The sequence below is a fragment of the Crocuta crocuta genome, unplaced genomic scaffold (assembly GCF_008692635.1).
Source record: "Crocuta crocuta isolate KB4526 unplaced genomic scaffold, BGI_CrCroc_1.0 scaffold345, whole genome shotgun sequence".
NCBI classification, from domain to species: Eukaryota; Metazoa; Chordata; class Mammalia; order Carnivora; family Hyaenidae; genus Crocuta; species Crocuta crocuta.
Window position 1 is genome coordinate 135,496 of NW_027527574.1, and position 16,963 is coordinate 152,458.

The 16,963-nt window shown below is 38.2% G+C and overlaps 1 protein-coding gene across 4 annotated transcripts in view; it reads right to left on the reverse strand.

Annotated features, from left to right (window-relative positions):
- The window catches only part of TTC29 (tetratricopeptide repeat domain 29), a 402,902-nt gene that overhangs the window by 106,713 nt on the left and 279,226 nt on the right, over window positions 1-16,963 (reverse strand). For all 4 annotated transcript variants that reach the window (XM_077770635.1, XM_077770617.1, XM_077770624.1 and 1 more), the window contains one exon: window positions 337-428. In XM_077770635.1, coding sequence (XP_077626761.1) covers window positions 337-428 — 92 coding nt within the window. The remainder of the gene's footprint in view (window positions 1-336; window positions 429-16,963) is intronic.

The following is a 16,963-nucleotide window of genomic DNA, read 5'->3' on the forward strand; positions in this document are numbered from 1 at the left end:
CACAGTTACTGAAGCGTACTATATATTTCTGTGCTCTCTGCTTTTTTAACCTGTGAGATGTGACCTGATTTTCCCCTCTCATTCAAGGTCATCACTAAACTTATAGAAAATCAAAAATAAAATAGTACAAAGGAGGAATAGACAAAGGAGAGTTTAGGTGCATATTTTAAGATACCACATTGGCTTAAAATAACTTACAATGAAAGGGTCACTTAAGAAGGGCACTGCTTAAAATTTAAGCAGGCAGTAATGGAAAGCGACAGACCTCAAACAATTTAAGTCTTTCACAGCTGAGTGAATTCACAGTGACAGCAAGACAAGGATGTGCTAACTTACCACTGCAGGACCTTGGCTATTGCTTCATAGGCTCTCCCCAGGCTGAGATCATCTTCCAGTTCTGTGGAGATTTTACTGTAAGTGTTAAGGACCTATCAGGAAAAGAAATATGTGTTAAATATACAGCATGGCCAGATTCACTGATGTTTTCATTTCATAACAGAAAATATCAAAATTAATAGTTGTTTTTAATGTCTCTATAAAATATTTTTTCGTTTATTAAAAATTCATGTTGGCTTGGTTTATTTTTATCTATAGCATAACTTGTTTCATAGCAAACTCTTTAAGCCATGACAGTGAGGTCTTACTTTTGTAAAAATAATTCTTTTCCTGCACAATCCAAAATTTTCCAATTTATATAGCTTAGGTGTGAATAAATAATTGAATGGTTTACAACATCATTTTAAACATATGGTACTATTATCTAAGGTAATGTAAGGCAGATTACAATATTCTACTGTGGTAGCTTAACTATTACTTTTCTTTCTATAAATATCAGTTTTGTAAAGCATGAATTTAGGTGCTAGGCAATTTCTAAATCTAACATTTTATTAGATGCGCATCTCACAGTTTGAACATGTATTCAGTATACACTAAAAATATTTCTTAAAACTGTACTTCATTATCAATAATCTCTTCAATAATCAAAAGATTATGGCTGCCATAGACAAGCATGTGACCTTAATTTAATTTAATACTGACATCATCTTTATGGTATAATTTTCTTTTTATTCTTTTTCTCTCAATGGCCAGAAGGAGGAAAATCTGTAAAACAAAATTCCGATTCTTTCTTTTTCCTTCATTGTTACTTGACCTAACCTATTACACACATGAGGACACAGGAAATCTCCAAAGACCTCTATGGAAATCCTTTTTGCACATTTTCTAAGATGGAATTAGTGAAAGTCATTTGACAGCATTTGGAGAGAGAGTCAGGGTGAGGGAGGACATAAATACGCACTGTACGCTACTGCGTAAATTAGGCAGCTTTGAAGATTTAAGTATTAGAGGCAGCATTGATATTTGACTTTACTTTCTTCTTAAAGTTAACATTTGGGAAATAATTTCAATGAGGCCATTATGATACCTCATAACATTTGCTTGTTTGTGTGTGTATGTGTGGTTTATAAGTGATTGCTTGATATAACACTGACATTAAAACTTACTGATACATATTGACCCAGTGTTTTAAACCTGCAAAGTTAAAAATTTTAATTCTTATTTTTAAGCTTCTTAATATGCCTTGTATAATCCAAGAGTATTCTTTTCACTTTGTCTTGCATACCTGACAACAGCTACATTAAATCTGATATGATTTGACATAGACTTTTCTGAGTTAAGGGGCAGAACTCATGAATTTTGTAAATCTATAAGACACCTTATTGAATCCAAATACCAAAATATTTAGGAAGAGGCCTTCTAGTGTCTTTTTGGTCAATATATTTTTATATGACATTCTAGAACTTTATGATTGAATATTATTATATTTCTTGCCAAAAACAATCTGCTTATTAAACAAATATTGTTACTGTGTACCAGCTGCTATGTTAGACCCTAGGAAATCTTGTTAGAAGGGAACATGCTTGCAGCCCTGAAGGCGTTTATAGTCTTGTGGTACAGAAGTTTGGGTTGATGTGCTGTGTAAATTAGCAATGGCTGAAGGCAGGCTTACACCACACTTCTACTACACACTCTCCCATGCCTTTGGTCACCTGAAGAAGTACAGTAAGTCCACAGGCACCTATTACCTTGGGGGTGTGACTCTTTACCCCCTAGACAGGAGGGTAAGTGTTCAAGAAATGATAGGTAAATATTTCAGTGCTGACGACATTTTAATTTGCGTCTTGAGAGAGTTCATATATTAGCTTAAACACTTTACCTAAAAACAGGAAATACATAGGCAGTAGGAAGCATATAGTTCATTATTGGCCCAGTAGGGAAACAATGAGTGACACGAAGTCCAAACTGAAGACCTAGAAAGTGCCTTGGAGGAACCCATCTAAATCAGGCAGGACCTCTGCTCCTCAGGGGTGTGTACTCTAGGGGGAGACAGTCAATACAAACAGGTGGATCTCAAGAACACAAGGCAAAACTCAGCACATTGGGGAATCATACAGTTCAGTCTAAGGGGTGTAGGAGGGACGTTGTTAACATAAAGAGGAAAAGCTCATAAAAGTGGGAAAATAACATGAAATTAAATATTGTGTAGAAAATAAAGGTGTTTTATATTGATCTTCTGGTAAGCTACTTTACCTGCTTTTTAATTAAAGTAGGCAAGGTATAATTTACAAATGGATAAACATTAATCAATTTGAATTATTAGGCAAATAGTGGAGTCTTTTACAAAGAATACTTCAAAACTTCAAGTGAGAAAATACACTGTGGAAATCTGAGGGATCAACTGTACTTGATTGAATATCCCTTTGGCATGCAATATGCTGGAAACAAATCCAGGTTAAATTCTATCATCACAAGTTGAAGATAAGAGGAGAGAATGAAGACTCTCAAATGCAAACTCTTTTGAGGAACTGAAAATTCATTACGTATCTTTAAAAAAATTTTTTTTAATGTTTATTTCTGAGGGAGAGAGACAGAGTGCAAGCAGGGGAGGAGCAGAGAGAGAGAGAGAGAGAGAGAGAGAGAGAGGAGACACAGAATCCGAAGCAGTTTCCAGCTCTGAGCCATCAGCACAGAGCCCAACACGGGGCTCAAACCCACGAACCGTGAGATCACGACCTGAGCTGAAGTCAGACGCTTAACCAATTGAGCTACCCAAGTGTCCAAATTATGTATCTTTAACCTTTATTTACTATGAACTTAATAAACCTTTATCAAAAGACAAAGGAAACCTGATTAATCACATTACTAGGTAAATTTCAATGAACACCAAACTGTGCATGATTACAAAGTTATCAAAGTTGGAAAATCAGTTCAAACACCTCATAAAATTTGAGCACTACATAGCTACCTAAAAAGCTCCAATAACTTGAGTTCATAATGGAGATGAAGCTTTGAAAACTATTTCACTTGAAGTTTTAAAGGCAATGGGCCTCATCTTCCCACTAGAATAAAACTGATTTACTTTAAAAAGCATTTTCAGATAAAATCCAAGTTCTTAAAATGAGATTATTTCTATTGGTCACTTAAAAACAAAACTGGTAGAATACTTAGCATAAAAAATGAGAATGTGCAAAAGAATCAGGTTGGCAATATGCTACAAATTCTTTGAAGAATTGTTTGCTGTAAGATAAAATTTTAAGGGTCATTAATTTCTCTTGCTGCAATACCCTTTGAGAGAACATGGGATTTAAGTCAAGATTGTCACCTGTCAACAAAGTGAGTGGGAGAGAGTAAGAGAGAGGAGAAAAGGAGGGAGGTGAGCTCCCTGAGCTTTGGTACTATTAAGGGCAGATATATAAGAAGTCATTATTAGGTCTATTAATATCAAACACCCAATTGTTCTATATAATCTTTAAATGTTTAGGGTTTCCAGTTATGAGGGTGCCTTGGAACAAAAGAAAATGATCTATTTTATACTGACCCCCATTTCTTGTCTTCTTCTATTTTCTCATTCCACATCCCCTTGCAATTCCTCTTTTACAGTCCCCTTATCTCAGACAACATTAAAACAGAAAGAACTTTCAGAACTGGCCTAACTCTCCCAAATTAGATGGAATCCTCTCCCTGCCCCTCGGCCCAGCCAGCTGTTATAAGAAAACACTGCTCAAGTTAGTTTGTTTTAAAACCTTATATATTTTGAGATAGTTGTAGATTCACATGCAATTGTAGAGCACTCTCATATACCCTTCACGTGGCTTTCCCCAATGGCAACATCTTGCATAACTACTGTACAGTTCCACAACCAGGAAACTGACATTGATTAAATTGACCCATCTTATTCAGATTTCACAAGTTCTACTTGCACTCCTGTGTGTGTGTGTGTGTGTGTGTGTGTGTGTGTGTGCGCGCGCCCGCGTGTGGGTGTTAATTTTAGGCTATTTTATCATATGCATCTATCCATGTAATAACCACCACCATAGTTAAGATATAGAAAAGTTCTGTCACTCGAATGATCCCTCATGTTACCCTTTCATTTTTAGTATGTTTACTGCTTGGAGGAGAAAGAAGAGAGGTGGGAATTTTTTGTTTCTTTTTTCATTGAGTAAAAGAAAGGTCTGCCTTAGGAAAAATTCTGAAATAACTTGGCAGCTGATCTGTTCCCTTTTGGCACATCTCCCTAACCCCGTATGTATTTCACCAGGGACATTTCCTCAACTAAGTGACACAAGGACAGTAGTTGAATAAACTAGTTCATACTTAGGTGTGAATGACTCTGTCAGAAGAAGTTGTAGTTTTGTTTTGCTTTGTTTTTAAATTTTAATGTTTATTTATTTTAAAGCGAGGTAGCAGAGGGGCAGAAAGAAAGGGGGGGAGGGGAAAGAGAAAGGGGAGGGGAGGGGCAGAGAGAGATGGAGACAGAATCTGAAGCAGGCTCCAGGCGGTGAGCTGGCAGCACAGAGCCCAGTGAAGGGCTCAAACTCACACTGCAATATCATGACCTGAGCCAGTCGGATGCTGAACCAATTGAGCCACCTATGTGCCCCAAAGTTATAGTTTTAAAAAGAGGATGCTTGCTAGCCAAAAATCACTTCTTCTGAGTAGAGTTTTATGAGGTCTAACGAAGTGAAATGAAACAATTCAGATAGTGTGTGGCAAGATTATTGGGGATAAAGGTTATAAAATGAAAAAGAAAGGTTAGCTCTTTATTGAAATTCAGTCTTATGATATGATTCATTAAGCAGGTACTGATTTTTATAACCTCTTTTTGGGGTCTACTTCTATACCTCAGGTTTTCTAAATTTTTTTTAATGTTTTATTTATTTTTGAGAGAGAGATAGAGATAGAATGAGCAGGGGAGGGTCAGAGGGAGAGGGAGACACAGAATCTGAAGACAGCTTCCAGGCTCTGAGCTAGCTGTCAGCACAGAGCCTGATGCGGAGTTCGAACCCACAAACTGAGATCATGACTTGAGCTGAAGTCGGATGCATAACTGACTGAGACACCCAGGCACCCCACCTCAGGCTTTCTAGAAGCGTCACACACTTCCCCACAGTCTCTTTATCAAAGTAGTATGGAAGAGATGAAAAAAAGATAGAGGGAAATGTGCACCAGCAGATGTGAAAATCAGGTGTTCCTAAGTCACTGATACCTGAAAAGGTAACTCCCTCTCATTATCACTTTCCTCATAATGCTCATCCTTCATAAAGAAAGTATTATGCGAAGCTCTCTTCTAGTACATTCTATCAGATCATTCAATGTGACTGCAAGATAAAATGATATACATATATTTTATGTACACAGGGTATATTACATGTCTACATATGTAATATAGATATATCCCTGCTCTTAAAGACCTTACTAAGGCAATAAGACTTACAGACATTGATATTATATAGTGCTGTAAGTCTGCATAAAGGGCTAAAAATCTAGTTTGAAGGCATTAATTCATTAAACAAAAACTGAGTGTTTTCTATGGGTCAAGCCTTGTTCTAGGTACAGCAGCAAATAATATAAAATCCTTGCCCCTGTGCAGTCTACACTGTATCTAGGAGACGGGGAGAAAACCTGTAATAAAATAAATAAATGAGTGAATTTTAGTGTAGAAGCAATGAAGAACTGAAAAGGCTCCCGATAGGAAGAGAAATTCAACCTGCATTTTAAGGGAATGATGGGATTGGATCAGTGGGGAGGAGGAGGGCCGCTTGAACAAAGGTTTGGGGAAGGGAATGAGTGATACAATGAGGAAAAAGCTTTGCCAGAGTACACAGAAGTAACAATGCCCAATAAAAAGTCTGCTTTAAGGCTCACACATAGAAGGTTTTGTGATAATATGGACTAAGTAATCACAGTTTTAACTGATGGCATTAAGTGATAAACTTCCAAGTTGCAATTTTTCTTTTTGATTACAGTGGAGGAATTTGATTGTTGCTTTGAAGGTAGTGGGTTATTCACTTTCATTCTTTATTCTACATGCACATAAATGTAGTCTTTTGCAGGACTTTTTTTATTCATAGTATTTGTCTTTCTGTTTTCTGTTGTGCTGCTCAACCTCTTTGGTTAAAATATGTCACATCCAAGATGGTGCAGTTCCTGCCTTGATTCCTATTATGCAGTTTTCAAAAATGTTAATGCATAGTTGTTCCTGTGTCTAGGGAAAGGAGAGGAAATACTCTTCTCTTCTCCCTCTGGCATAGCACTGAGCATGCACCACTCAAACTAATACAGATCAGTGACATGAAATTTAAATGGGTCCCCATGCTCCGGTTGGTGACCCTATCTATCATTGTTAACTCTAGGGAAAAAAAAACACCACATAAAATAAGTTCTAACATCTAGTCCATTTGAGATGAAAATTTTGTAATTTTACAAAAGTTTCAAAGAGCTATAATCCTTTTGCTTCATATTTTTGTATTTTTTTTGTATATAATTTCTTTTTTCACTTACCACCCGCCCCTACACTGCTCTCTTACTTAGTTAATTCAATATTTGAAATCAGTAGGGACTCCTCCTCTGAGGGCATAGACCAGGCTTTGGAGGAGCCTTATGGGATAATTAATCAAATCTCCCTCTGGGTGTTCACATTTTCTTCAAATAACATAGGCTCTCAAGTCACACAGGTCTACTATTGAGCTGAGTGACATGTGTCAAGTCACTTACACTCTCTGAGCCTATTTCCTCAGGTAGAAAATGGAAATGAATAAAGTCTACCTTGAAGGGATGTTATGAAGTTCCAATAAGATGAGGTATTAATACCTCCTAAAGATTTGAATAAAGCAACTGTTTAATTTCCCCAAATACTTATCTTACATAGCTAAAGTGGTCTCAAACAGGGGTGATTTTGCCCCCTAAGGGATATTTGGCAGTGTCTGGAGATATGTGATGTTGTCATAATTGGGAAGGTTGTTATTGTCATCTAGTGAGAAGAAACTAAGGATGCTGCTAGGTACCCTGCAAATGCACAGGGAAGCCCGCCCCCCCATGCCCCATAACAAAGAATGATCCAGCCTAAATGTGAACAGGGATGATGTTAAGATTCCTGATTTAGCCTTCACCTCAACCATTCTCACAATTGGAAACCATCCCCTTGTGAAGCTGGCCACTCTGTCACTGGAGAGTTAAGTGAGGAAACTATTGGTTAAGTTCAGCAAAATCTGTAACTCCTATCTGCTCGTCATGGTTGTGTTTTGTGGGACAATGCAAAAGAAGTCCATCCCTATTCCACGTGACAGTCCTGAAGATAGCAGTTTGCTCTCTTGAAAGCCTCCAAACATATAGAGTCATCCAGGAGACTCTGAGATGAGTAATAATGTAAACCCAACAGTTTAGCCACATTTGAACGTTTCCTTCTTAGTTTTGTCTGCGTTCTAGAAGAGTTTAAATAAACCCATCTAGACCAAAAATGTCAGTGAAACTGCAAAGAGGTATCCATCAGGTATGGTGTAGAGAAGAAGTTATGGTCTGTTACCTAGGGTAATACCTCTTCTCATTGCCCACTATAAAAAGATAGTACAGCTAATATTTTCTTATACATCTCCTACACATACCCAAAATTATGCCATTTCATAACAAAAGTTTGGCTCTGTGCTCAACAGAGTGCATTACTTTGAGGAGAAAAAGGCAATGATACAGATGTACTCTTGTGCAATAAGAAATATAGAAATAAAAAATCAAGTTTGCCATCTTGAGCTTGAAATCAATGTCAAATCTTATCGGAAATACATTTATTCTGATTTCTGGCAATCTAACCCCCTTTAGCCATTTCACAGTTGGTGAGCAGAAAGGATGTTTCTGCCTCATTTACAGTGTCTGAACATGATTCAGACAATCAACTGCAACATTAGTCAAAGAAATCAGTGGCTAATGAATTCTGACAAGCACTGCAGTAACAGGCTGAGGACCAGACTGGACCATAACAACATTCAGAGTACTTTACTGGAGCCAGCAATCAGACGGCAAAAGATGGTAAAAATGGCAGTAGACAGAACTGCTCTCATATCATTTAAAGGCTATTATACATTTTTTTTTGCAAAGTCATAGTATCTGACATCCTTTTCTACAAATATGTTATATTGAATCAACACTGAGGACAAGGACAAGTGAGTAGGCATCTCTGTAAACTATAACACACAAAAGTAGTTAAATATTTTGCATTCTGCTGACACTATATTCGTAAGTTAGGAACAGTCTAGCCTTACTATTTATATTGACCATTTGGAGTATGTACTCTGTCTTCCTGAAATGCACTACTCATCATTAAGAGTAACTGTCACACATTGTTTACATTGCCCAACACATAACATGAAGGCTACATGGTCTAGTGCAGAAAGGACTGAATGTTAAAAGATATGAGTTCCAGTTTCTTTTCTGCTGTTATCTCGGTGTGTTACTTTGGACAGGTCACTTGGTTACCTTGAGCTTTAGTACTCAAGTTTGGAAGATAATGGGGTGGGACCAAATGATCTATAATTCTCTCTTCCAAAAATATTAGTTAGAGTTCAGAACTCTACATTGATATACTTAGTAATTTAAGAAAGGCTCTGATTGTTTTCAATAATTTATCCTTAGCTTTAAAATCCCTAAGAGGGGCACCTGGGTGGCTCAGTTGGTTACGTGTCCAACTTCAGCTCAGGTCATAATTTCACGGTTTGTGGGCTTGAGCCCCGTGTAGGCTCTGTATTGACAGCTCAGAGTCTGGAGCCTGCTTTGGATTCTGTGTCTCCCTCTCTCTCTACCCCTTCCCCACTCATGCTCTGTCTCTGTCTCAAAAATAAGTAAAACAATAAAGAAAATTTTTTAAAAATTCTTGATAAGTTTAATTTTATTAGTTTAAAAAATTTTTACAAGAAACAAAATGATGATTCCTTTCATTCAATTGAAATGTTATTTTTATGCTTCCCTTTCATTTATACTACATATGCTTTATGAATTGCTTTTTAAAGAATGTCCCTATACTAGAATAGCTGATAGCAAGGAGAGCTGACTCTACAATGTTTTTGGTTCATATTAAATAGTCATTGTTATAAATGTAATAACCAGTGCTCTTCAAAAATAGGAGAGTTTTATTTTACCACCTAAAATTTTTAGGAATTTGATGAAAATTCCAGGTTATCTTTAAATTACGTAAACTAAATTAGAATTCTTAGTTAATCTCTTACATGCTAGGAGTTCACATTGCATTTTCAAAAGCTATAAAAATAGAAATAAATCTCAAGAAATTTCCAAGAATCCTCTTTTACCTAAAACTCTCTCTCTCTAGACGTCCAATATACAGATGACTCTCAACCCCCAAAATAATGAGACAGAATTCCACTGGCAGTTAAAAAGAAAGCTTTTGTGGGGCACATGGTGGCTCAGTTGGTTAAGCATCTGACACTTAGTTTTGGCTCAGGTCATTATTTCACAGTTCATGAGTTCATGCCCTGCAGCGGGCTCCATGCTGACAGTGCAGAACCTCCTTGGAATTCTCTCTCTCTCTCTTTCTCAAAATAAACTTTAAGATAAAATAAAATAAAAAAATTCCCTGAATCATAAATTGGAACATATTGTTCAAAACTGCCATTTCTTAAAAAATAATTTTTAATGTGTATTTTTTCTAGAGAGACAGACTGAGACAGAGACAGAGCATGAGCAGGGGAGAGGCAGAAAGAGAGGGAGACACAGAATCCAAAGCAGGCTCCAGGCTGTCAGAACAGAGCCCGGGCAGGGCTCGAACTCATGAACTGAGAGGTCATGATCTGAGCCGAAGTTGGATGCTTAACCACCTGAGCCATCCAGGTGCCCCAAAACTGCCATTTATAAATCAATCATTATTGCTTTGTACTATTTTAATGAGACATATTTATGAAGAATTTTATTTTATTTTATTTATTTATTTATTTTAATTTTTTTTAATGTTTTATTTATTTCTAGGAGAGAGAGAGAGAAACAGCGCGAGCAGGGGAGGGTCAGAGAGAGAGGGAGACACAGACTCTGAAATAGGCTCCAGGCTCCGAGCTGGCAGTCAGCACAGAGCCCGACGCGGGGCCCGAACCCACGAACCGCGAGATCATGACCTAAGCGAAAGTCGGACGCTTAACCGACTAAGCCACCCAGGCGCCCCGAAGAATTTTAATTCTAATTCTCAATTATTTTCTATAGTATGAATCAGAAACCATATAAATATTTGTCCTGTACATCCCAATCATAATGTGAGTTATAGCCCCTTCAACAAAAATTTTCCCTGCCTTAATTTCTTTCTAGGAAAATCCATTGGAAGCTTTGTTTTATATTTTGCCAGAAGGCCCTTGAACAAAGGCAGTCCAGAAATCTATGAGGTGGCCTGACATAAAAAGTTCTACTTGGTGGAAGACTATAGTGCTTAGTTAGTTCCACCTTAGGAAACTCAGACCCATTGAGCAGCTGGTAATGGCAGAAGTGCAGAGATGCTCCAAGATAAATGAACATCAAGAGAGTGATTGAATTATATCAATACAGTGAATCCAACAGACTGCTGCTGCTAAGGGGACAAGAAAACTCAGCCCCTTTGGTTCTGAGTCCTCTGGTTCCCAAGAATCTTTCAATCTGTGAACCCCAACTATCTGTGGATCCCAAGTATTCATGGGATAGGATGCATCTGCCTATCAGGAATCTTTACAATCACTTCCCTTACTTGAGGCAATCTGAATGAATCTCTTCAGAATAAAACTGAGAAATACTGCGAGATAAAAGGGCTCTCTTGAGCTAATGTGAGTGAAGAGCTTCCAGGCCTTCCCTCCTCCATGTTCACCAGAGAAAGACGGTACATGTTGATGCCTTCCGTGGCAATCCACCAGCAAAATGGATTATCTAAAATGATTAGAGTTTTCATTTTCAGAAAAGATTTTGAATGAAAAAAAAAATTTTTTGTTTTTTTTTTTAAACTAGGAAATTCTCAAACTCCATTTGGTTATGTTTATATGAGGATGAAAAGTGATTGTGACACATGATTCCATTATAACTATGATAACATTACCAGTAATTTCAGTTGTCTGTTATTTATGGAGACTAAAGATGGTGGTGGCAAACTGAATCACATGAAGTGCCAGTCAAGCCTAATCTGACCACACACGTATCGTCACTCACTTTGCCAGTGCAGAGATGTCAACACTTATGTCTTGCTGGAATGTGTGGGTCTCCAGTCATACAGACTTTTCACTAGTAGGAATGAGCCCAGTGCTGTCCACCTCTACCTCCCTCTGCCTGCACTGCTCTTTCTTATTTCACTCCTGACTCTTCCACTCCCTGGATGCACACACAACACTTCCTTGTGCTATTCCAGCACTTACCACAGCATCATGTGTATCTACTTATTAATATTTGTCTCTCTCCATTTATATCCTAAGTGCCACGAGAACAAGAACTATATCTGTTTTGCTCTCCATTATACCCTTAGTTCCTGCTTTTATGTTAATGTTGAATATTGTTGAATGAATATGGAAGAGTCCTTGGAAAGTACTGGTAGTGAGGTACCTGTGGAAAGCTATATAATGAGCTGCTATATATAATAATACTATAATTATATTAGTAATGTATTTATAATTATATATTTATAAAAATACTATACATAGTTATTTTCCTTAAAGAAAAATAAGCTCTTACTATAAATTATTAGATAATATTAATATATATTACATATAATACCCACAACAGCTTATTATATATTAATTAATACATTGCATTATATTTTATATGTTTTGCATTCAATAAAGGAAAAACAATATGGCACATTGTAACAATGATAAATGGAAAGTAGAGGAAAGTTTTCAGTTAACAGCCAGTCCTGGAGAATTCAAGTATCAGCAAACAGGCCAAATTCCTAAAGGAGGGCTTAAATGACATTTCAAAATGATGTAAGAACCCCTACTAAATGTGTGCTTGTTGCATCTAATCATATTCCCAAATGAGTAAATTTCCATTATGAGCCCATTATGCTCATTGAGGACGAGCAAATCTGAGGGTGAAATTGTTAGATTAGTCATGGTGTCTTGAGTAATAATTCTTCCTATCTGTGGAGGGAGTATAAAATATTTTTTCTCCTTCTTTTAAAATCTAGATTGATGAGACACATATATAGCTACTATCTTCCCAAGTAACAAGCTAAGACAGACAGGTAAGCAGTGAAAAGTCACTAGCTCAGTGACAAACTGAGTTCCTCAGCTTCCCCTGAAGTGGCGACCTACCAATCTTCCTTCATTGGACCACTTGGAACATAACAGTTTCTGGGTTCACAGGAAAGGATCAAAGTGTGTTCTATATTATCCCGAAGGTTTTAATAAACACTAACACTGTGAAAATTTCTATATTTCTGCATGAACCAATTCCTGCTTGGAGATTTGTCTTTCCCCTGGAGGTAGAGCCATCGTCTATTCATAATCCCTCTTACTAGATTTCTTCCTCATTGAAGGCAGGATTCAATAAAATTTCATTCTGCTTCCCTTTTCTCAGAAATCCGTGAAAGCCTTGAAAAACATATTGAGCATATTCTCTCTGTACAGTCTGACATCCTTTCCACCACAGGCCATTATTCTGGTTAACTCGGTAAACCCTAATTTAGATCCACAGTGTAATGCTTTCATATCAAGCTGGGTGAACACGTTTCTTTAAAATAAAACATGGTAGGAAAGTCTTCCTCCGAATGCTCGCTCACACAGGAAGCTTCATCTATTACCCTTTCGCCGTGATAGAAGAGGCAAGAAAACAATTTATGAGTCATTTCCATTCTGACAGATGCAGCCATGACTGGAAAGGCGATGCCTGCCAAGAGCTTTTATCAAGTAGGTTATAACAACTAGTAATAAGTGTAAATAATAAATGGTTGGAATCTTTGGGGAAACTGGCAATACGAAACGATTTTTGGTGCTTCCGATGGGGCTCTGCCACTCTTGGAATTCCCTGCCTTCCCAGTAGAGTTTTGGCCTGACAATAAACAACAGTTTAGTACTTTATCTAATCCCAGCCAGGAGGTGGGTTCAACAGCAAGCTTTTGCAGATGTTCACATCCAATAATCTATCCATAATTGATGAAACAGGGAGGTCAGATGTAATGGCTGCTACTATTCCAGCAACAAATAAATGGTTATTGACAAAACAAGCCAGTGTGGCGCAGAGCGCTGAGCAGTGACAGGCATGTGGTGGTGCTGAGCAGAGGCGGGGAGGGCTACTGGATTCCTCAGCCAGCCGTGTGGCAGGAGGGCCACGCTGACACATAAGCAGATGGAGGTGACTTGGAGAGGAAAAGGGAGGTTGCCGAAGTACAAAAGAAAGACGAAGACAGGCAGAGGGAGAGAAGAAAATGATGAGCGAGCCCTGGGCAAGGCTGGGGACGGGTGAGTACAAATGTGCGAACAGTTCAGAAATGCCTTTGAATATGTACACTGTGATCCAGATGTCTGGCTGCTTTTATCACCAGTGTGTCCTCACTCACAGAGCTGGCTGTCAAACTGTGCAGCCTAGGTGACTCTAACACCAAAGTGCATGCATGGGATGCTTTCCTGCCCAGACCCTCCCTCCTACTGAGGGACATCCGTTGATACTCCATTTAGCACTGCAGATACTCTCCATTCCCTATGTATTAAAAAAAATCTATGGAAATCATGGATGCAATTTTAACAATATTGTCAGATAAGCCAAAGATGCAAGATGGTGAAGTGAGAAAATTTCTCAAGACTGGGACGAATCCTGAAATACATTCTGCTTAAAATCAGATTTACTGCAAAGGAATGTGAGTGGAAGGCAAAGTTTTCTTTAATAATAAAAAACAAACACTGCACTCTGTTCACCTCAACCTAGGCAAAGAGTATAATAAATGCATTAATCGAGTATACTTTTATTGACTGAATAAAATTCAAGATATTTAAACATAAATAAATAGCCAAAATCCTACATTTCAATTCCAGTGCTAAAAAATAATGTTTTTACACAGTTTACTATGTAATATTATAAGATGAAGAATGGTAGAATGAAATGGTAGTTATTATTGCGATAGGTAGTCATAAAGAGGCTTGGGACAGAGATGTTTTAAATATTAATATTCCTAAAATCACTTAAATCAATTTAACACTCTTTAGTGGTTTATTTAGAAGTGTGATTTATTTTATACTTTGCAACCAATGCCTTTGATCAGCTCTGAAATAACGTATGAGCTGAAAATAAAATGGCAAAACAAATTGCTGCTAGCATTCTTATAGTAAGCTTTAGGTTTTATATGATAAACTAGAAAATTGCCATTATATTTGGCATTTTCAAATTATTTATCAATACTCTGAAATGGAGAATTATAGAGCCCAGAAGCAATGGTAGAGATAATTTCCATAATGACGTGCTAGTTTCTCTGCTTCCTGAGCCCTGCCATTCTCCATGCTGGGGTCCCCTCATTTAGCAACTGTGACCTGCCCCAGTCCCTGGGGACCATCCCTGTCCCTGGTCTATCAGGGCAGAAGCTTGCTATCACATAAGTCTGCCACAGATAATATTCTGGTTTAACCTCTATTAAGGTGACTGGGCTTTTTCCATGTGCCTTGACCTGTGTCCCAGACCCTGGAGCAGCATCCCTGCCTTGTTCTTACCTACATCTCTGTCTTGGTGCTGGTTGGGTCCTACTTACTGCAAACTTGGAGATCTATCTTGTTGCCTCAGTATGCTCTTGTCAGGAGTGCCACTCCTAAGTCTCAGTCCCTGTGGCTTGGCGTTTGTCCCTTGCCAATGGAAGTCACTACCACTTATTGAGCAAAAGCTACATATGCAGAGTGTTTTATATTCACAGAGCCCTCTGAGATAACTATTAATATTGCACAAATGAGACAACTTAAGGCAGAGAGGTTGAGTAACTTGTTCTGGTACGCACAATCCTAGGGTTAGAGAAGAAGAAGAGATTTGAACTGGGTTTTTTGGACTTCATCTCCTGCTCATTTTGTTCTTGTTCCCTGTGATATTCTTGCTGCTGGATACCCCTGAGCATGACTGTGCAGACTTAGACCCTCACTTACAAGCTTACTACCTGCTGGCACCCCTCCCAGAGTTCTCCACTCACCTACAGGGTACCTACTGCAGCCCAGTGTCTGACATTCTACATGTTAACCTTATGCTTGTCTGGTTATAGCTTTGTCTGTTACCAGCTGCTGTTTGTTCATCATATGAGCTAATTATAATAGCTAATAATAGTTAGTACTGAGTATTTATTTTGTGTTCCTCTGCCTGCAAAGACCCCCACTTTGACTCAGAAGAAAATACACCTCACTTTATAATAAGACCACCCCTAATCTCTCTGACTTTGGTTCCTGTTACTTTGCTCCCCTTTTGCTTCTCCTTGGCCTCACTGGCCCCAAGCCTCCAAGGCTTAGGCTTGGTGCCCTGGAGCTTTGGCCTTGACCTTTCCCTCTGCTTGGAAGGTACTTCCATCAAATATCTGAATAGCTAACTAAATCTCTCATCTGTTCCCAATCTTTCTTCAAATGTCAACTTCTCAACGAGGACTTCTCTGATCAGCTATTTAAAATTTCCCCTACCCACCACTTGCTTTGACACGCCTGAATCATTCTTTACTACTTTATTTCTTTTCTATATAGCGCTTATTACTGTCTAACATACTATCTAACTCACTTACTATGTTTAATCTCCACGTCTATCTTTTTCCAATGGGATGGATGCTGCATGAGGACAAAGATCTTTGTTTTGCTGTTGACATACTCCAACAGCAAAACAATGGGCCTGGCAATAGGTGCTCCAAAACCATTTGCTGGATATGTTACAGATTGTTCTTAAGACTTGGTGTGCCTGAGTGGCTCAGTTGGTTAAGCATCGGACTTCAGCTCAGATCTCATGGTCTGTGGGTTTTAGCCCTGCATTGGACTCTGTGCTGACAGCTCAGATCCTGGAGCCTGCTTCAGATTCTGTGTCTCCCTCTTTCTCTGCCCCTCCCCCACTCATACTCTGTCTCTCTGTTTCTCAAAAATGAATGTTAAAAAAATTTTTAAAAATGACTACACATACTAAGTAACTTAATCTTCCCAACACTCATGAGTAGGCATTCTTCTTCTTCTTCTTATCTCTTTTTAAAGGTGAGAAAACCGAGGCACAGAGAAATAAAGCCAACTGGCCAAGGTTATTCAAGAGGTAAGTGAACAAGAAAGGACTTGAACCCAGGCTGTATGATTTCAAAGACAGCACTCTTATCCGAACCTTTCTCCCACCTCAGTGCCAAGAGGCTGCCTGACAATGTCACCATGCAGGCTAAGCCCCAAGTTCTGGCTCCTTTGGTACCACCTGTCCCACTGTCCATCAAGATTTGAACAACGGCATCCTGTGACAATGTTGTGGAGGAAAATGAACAAGATTTAACGACTTGTCTGAGACCAAAGAGCTGGTGACAAAGCCACAACCAGAAGGCAGAATGTCTGACTCCTCATTTGCTGGTCTTTCTGGTATTTTTCAAAACCAGTTCTGAAGATTCTAAAGATTGTCTGGATAGTAGTTTTCTGTTTCTATATAATCTATTATAATAAACAATTAAAAAGTAATTTTGGCTCTGCAACCTTGTAACAAGTATTAATGA